The 6,000-nt window shown below is 42.5% G+C and overlaps 1 protein-coding gene across 4 annotated transcripts in view; it reads left to right on the top strand.

Moving 5' to 3' along the window:
• The window catches only part of LOC121700011 (SH3 and multiple ankyrin repeat domains protein 1-like), a 55,935-nt gene that overhangs the window by 25,023 nt on the left and 24,912 nt on the right, over positions 1 to 6,000 (top strand). For all 4 annotated transcript variants that reach the window (XM_042082635.1, XM_042082634.1, XM_042082632.1 and 1 more), the window contains 3 exons: positions 278 to 423; positions 5,097 to 5,210; positions 5,533 to 5,611. In XM_042082635.1, the coding sequence (XP_041938569.1) occupies positions 278 to 423; positions 5,097 to 5,210; positions 5,533 to 5,611 (339 nt within the window). The remainder of the gene's footprint in view (positions 1 to 277; positions 424 to 5,096; positions 5,211 to 5,532; positions 5,612 to 6,000) is intronic.

Raw genomic sequence — 6,000 nt, 5'->3', positions numbered from 1 at the left:
AAATTATTCTGGCCAGTGTGTGTGTCTCTGAGAGATAGAGAGAGAGAGAGAGAGAGAGAGAGAGAGAGAGAGAGAGAGAAGAACCTGTGGTTGATCAGAGAGTGTTTATCAGATTATGGCATTTGATTGGTGAAGTTAGCTGCCTTTGGAAAAAGATTCTAACTCTAGCCACCCACATTCTCTGACAAATTAAAAAATGTCTGCTTCCCTCCCAACCTCTCTCTCTCCTTCTCTCACTCTACCGCCCTCTCTCTCTCTCTCTTTCTCCATCTCTCAGTGGTGGCGGGCAGCAGCAGCAGCAGCAGCAGCAGCAGCGGAGGAGGCTGTACAGTGCGGTCCCTGGCCGTGTGTTTGTGGCGACGCGTTCTCACTCTTCCCAAAACGAGCGCGAACTCAGCCTCAGCAAAGGAGACAGGGTCAAAGGTGAGACCAATCAGAAGCACATCCCAAATGGGGCAGCCGTGGCCTACTGTTCGGACTTGTAACCAGAGGGTTGTCGGTTCGAACCCCGACCAGTCGCAACGGCTGAAGTGCAAGGCACCCACTGCTCCCTGAGCGCCGCTGTTGTTGCAGGCATTTCACTGCGCCGGGATTAGTGTGTGCTTCACTTCACTGTGTGCTGAGTGTGTTTCACTAATTCACAGATTGGGATAAAAGAAGAGACCAAATTTCCCTCACGGGAAAAAGAGTATATATACTTATGCTTATTTAAATCTGCAGGGAATGTGATTTGAACAGGGTCATAGGGACATTGATCATAGGTCTATCTTCCTCTGCACATTTTTGATTTAGAGTAGTCTAAAACTTTACATTTTGGGCAGTATTGGTGGTCGAATATTAGATCTGAAGCCTCACCTCTACTTTTTGAGATAAGGAATTGCAGAACTTCAGAAAAGCTTGCGTAACAACCTCAGGAAATAGCTTATTTTACAGATTTTCTTGGGGTATTTCCATAGCTGGGTCATTCTAATAAAACAAATACCTTTTCCACTACAACATTTTCAAAATGTTCTTCAAATGAAAAGACTTCTTTTCAGACTTCTTTTCAATTTATCCACAGCATTAAAGACCTGATCACCCTCCAACAAATTAATATCTGCCCACCTCAGGCATACATTTTTTTCCACACAATGAAATATAATGGATTGAAATGTAATAAATGTGACGGGGTGGTACATTTCATGATAAAATGGCTCTAGTTATCCAATAACAGTCAAGTTATTGACTTAACATACATGCCTTCAATTAGAAATTTAATTTGCTTAGACCCCTCATAGTAATGAAATAACAACAAATAAACAATGTAAAAGAATGTCAGAATTGTTCTGCCTAGTTTCTTGGGTGCTCTAGGCCAGTGGTTCTCAAATGGGGGTACGTTAAGGCACTCCAGGGGGTACGTGAGATTTTAAAATATACATATATTTAAAAAGTAGAATTCATGCAAAAATACTTTAAAAACAATTATTTAATAAATATTTCAGGAAAATATAAGTTCATAAAATGAATTTTATATTTCAGTAAGCTACTGATGGCACAGTGCTCTGTTTTAAGTCTTTTTTTTCTCAACTAAAATGCTTTGCGCTGGTTAGGGGGTACTTGGCTGAAAAAATATTTCACAGGATGTACATAACTGAAAAAAGGTTGGGAACCACTGCTCTAGGCAGTTATTATTAATCATATTAACAATTGTTTTTGTGATTTCATTTCAAGTTAAAGTATGCTTTTTACAGAAAAAACAAGTTAATGTGATGGGGTGGTTAGTCAAACCAAGGAACAAGTAAATGTCATATTGGTCAACCCGGACACATGGAAGTGGCCATGCACTTGTGAAAATGGTTAAAAATAGTGTGATATTCTTTAAGAATAGTATTTTCTTATGCATCATATTAACAAGAACCCTTGAATTATTAACTTTAGGCTTTAGAAACACACTTTGGCTCTAGTTTGTGCCTTACAGTATGCATCTCATCAAATGTTGTGGATGCAAATGGCACCCGTTGTACCCTGCTGTAAGAACAAGCTGCAGTCCTATTTAAAATGACTTTACCCATTTAATGGGTACCCATTTAATCACTTTACCAATTAAGGCACACTGCTTCTCGTGTCAGACAACAACAACGGAGATTCTAGTAATAGTAAGTAACTATTAAATGCCACCAACTTACCCGTAGCCTAAAGCTGTTGGGTTAAGAAAGGCTGGCCTACATTTCAATAGCTACCTATGGATGGTAGGCTATTGATTGATTGATTGGAACTCCAATGGTACTCAACCATAACATTCAAGATGCACAGATTCACTCATTATTTACAATATTGTGAATTGGGTCAAGATGCTCCACTGCTCTAGTACAAGTGGTCAAACTGTCTTTCTGACACTGTGATCAGCAGCACCGGAGCGCCACAGGGAACTGTGCTCTCTCCAGTCCTGTTCACCCTGTACACATCTGACTTATGCTACAACACCGAGTCATGCCACATGCAGAAGTTTTCTGACGATACTGCAATTATGGGGTGTATCAGTAACGAGCAGGAGGAGGAGTATAGGAGGCTGGTGGAGGACTTTGTGCAATGGTGCACAATCACCTTCAACTCAACACTTCAAAGACGAAGGAGATGGTGGTGGATTTCCGCAGGTCTAAGCCCACTCTGCTACCAGTCTCCATTGATGGGGTTAATGTGGAGGTGGTAAGCACCTACAAGTATCTGGGTCTCCACCAGGACAATAAACTGGACTGGTCAGCCAACACTGACACACTCTACAAGAAAGGGCAGAGCAGGCTGCGGTCCTTCAATGTGTGCAGCAAGGTCCCCAGGATGTTCTACCAGTCTGTTGTTGCCAGCGTCCTCTTCTATGCAGTGGTATGCTGGGGAGGAAGCGCAAAGAAGAAGGATGCGGGGCGACTCGACAGGCTGGTAAGGAAAGCTGGCTCTGTAGTGGGAGCTGAACTGGAGTGCATCACTTCAATATCTGACAAAAGGACCCTGAACAAACTGAGCAACATTTTGGACAATGAGTGTCATCCACTCCATAGCAGTATTGTAAAGCAGAAGAGCCTGATCAGCTGGAGACTTCGCTCACTGCCTTGCACAACAGACAGACTGAGGAAGTCATTTGTCCCCAGGGCCATTGAACTGTTCAATGCTTCACTTAAGGGAAGAGGAGAGATAGACTTCTCTGCAGAGTTTGTCTGCCTCTTCACCCCCTCCATGTTTGGATACTGTCTGTCCACTAGCCACTTTTTACCACTGCCTTTCTGTCTCACTGTTTGCGTGCTATATTAGCACATTAGCATAACCCCTCCCTCCATGCCACAGCCGAACTGTCGCCACACTTATACCTTTTCTTTAAATAGTTATATATATAGATATATAGACTTATTCTTGCACTGTTGCACTGTTGGACTTATTCATTTGCACTATCACCATGACCACTATCACCATTGCACTATCACCGTGACACTCACTCACACAGAGCACCTTACCTTACCTTACTATGCACAGAGAATCACAGGCTCAGTCCCTGCCTCAGTCATTGCTTGATTGATTAATCACCACTATGTGGATACTGTTTTTAGAATTGATTTAGATTAAGTGTTAGTTAGTATAATTTGTATTTTAGTATATTTAGTATATTATTTATCTTCTACTGTCCTTATTGCTTAGTTGTGTTTTCACTGTGTTTACTTTTAATTACTTTTTCTGCTGTTAGTGAATGTGTGTGTGTTGTCTGTTTGCTACTGAGACCTTGAATTTCCCCTGGGGATCAATAAAGTATCTATCTATCTATCTATCTATCTATCTATCTATCTATCTATCTAAACTTTTGAACAGCATGCCCCATTTTCAAAAATACTACTGTTGGCATCCTTGAACCAAGCTGAGTTTGACATAATTTCACCAATTCATTCAATTACCATATTGATTTTTTCTGCAATATATGATTTTTATTGAAAACACGAAAACATTTTCACAGATTACAAATTTCTTTACAAACTTTGGGGAGAAACGTTAATCAGACTAAGCCTAGCAAAAGTTATAGAATAGATTTCACCTCTAGGGAACACTGCTATTAGAATACATGTGTTTGGTTTGATAACTATTGATGTTGGGATTTAAAACATAATTCCTGTGTCTGGAAATTCCACTGGAGTTCCCAAGGCTGACAAATGCCAACTTGGGATCTCAGTGTCATTGACACAGAGGCCACCATATTGGATTTTATGGAAATGTTTCAAAATAGTTCACAGGCCACAATTATTGTTCACAATTGGCACAAATGATCTTCAGACCAAGCCACATGAAGCCATCAACTTGGCATTTACATTTTTGAACGTTTTTGCCTATCATAGCCTATTTAAATGGCAGTGAAGCTGCCAAACAGAAAGCCTTATGTAAGGTATGGTAGCCAGCTGCTCCGTAGCTGTGCAGCATGTTTGTTATGTAAACCTCCCTCCAGATGAGAGACATGCTAGCAGCGAGCTAGCAGCCTGGGCTTTTAGCTTGATTGCTAGCACGCTCGATTTCCGATCCGAGGCGCTGCAATTTGCAGGTTCTAGTCTGGGCGAGTGTAGGGCTGAGCCAGGAGGTAAACACAGCGCAGGTTATACTTATATCTCTGCCAAACTTTTGTCGCTTTGCTTGACATTTAACTTTCTGTGAGTGCTTACAGCCATGTGTCATCATAACAGTAACCAGTTGCTATGGCAACCCTTACCTACTGACTGCTTGGCCCCCTCATTGCTCATTGCTGTATTTGAGCAAAAGTTTTACATCTAAAGAGTGCTAACCCACCCAGGTACAGAAAGACCTTGGAACAGGGGCTGTCCTTATCTGACCAGGGGATGTAGGGACACTACTGACAAATGAGGCATTTAACTGAATGACCGTGCAGAATCAGAAGCATTTGGCCTAATGGGGCTATGGGTTGAGATTTCCCCAGAATGTGGACCATAATCACTCCACTGCAAATAGCAAGGTTGTGAATTCTGGTGGTGGTACGTGTGTGTGTGTGTGTGTGTGTGTGTGTGTGTGTGTGTGTGTGTGTGTGTGTGTGTGTGTGTGTGTGTGTGTGTGTGTGTATATGTGTGTGTGTATAGTGCTCAGTGTAGGTGATGGAGGCTTCTGGGAAGGGACAGTAAAAGGGAGAACTGGCTGGTTTCCCTCTGACTGCGTGGAGGAGGTTCCCCCTCAAAACCAAGAGCAGAAACCAGGTGACTAACACATGCACACACACACACACACACACACACACACTCACACACACACACACACACACACACACACACACACACACACATACACAGACACACACACACACACACACACACACACACACACACACACACATACACAGACACACATTAATTCATGCAAGCACACACACACACATATAAATATGTTGACACATATTTTCAATACAAGCCAACTCTCATTCCTAAACACACTCATACATTGTCATCCTCACTCTAAAAGAACATGATAAAGGTAGTGTTTTAAGTGTGCGTGTGTGTGTGTTGTGTATATGTGTTTCAGAGAGTCGCAGCGAAAAGGCCCGCAAGAAGCTGTTCCGCCATTACACAGTGGGAGCTTATGATGGCATCGAGGCGCCCAGGTAAGTGTGACCACAGGGGATTACAGAAATCAATTTGTAGGAAAAAACTCATGCCAGTCTTTGGTTATCACTCACAAACACACTGATTCAAGCACGCAGACTAAAGCATGCATTCTGCACATGCACACATGCTGTACACACTCACGCACATGGATACACGTTCATGCATGTACTCATCCACTGACTCACTCTATACATCCTTGTCGTTTGCTCTATTTAACATGCACACACGCGCACACACACACACACACACACACACACACACACACACACACACACACACACACACACACACACACACACACACATATGCACACACACACACACACACACACACACACACACACACACACACACACACACTCTCACACTCTCACACACACACACAC

Source organism: Alosa sapidissima, chromosome 24 (genome assembly GCF_018492685.1).
Source record: "Alosa sapidissima isolate fAloSap1 chromosome 24, fAloSap1.pri, whole genome shotgun sequence".
Classification (NCBI taxonomy): domain Eukaryota; kingdom Metazoa; phylum Chordata; class Actinopteri; order Clupeiformes; family Clupeidae; genus Alosa; species Alosa sapidissima.
Note: the sequence above shows the minus strand (reverse complement) of the source record. Positions and strands in the feature narration are given on the sequence as shown.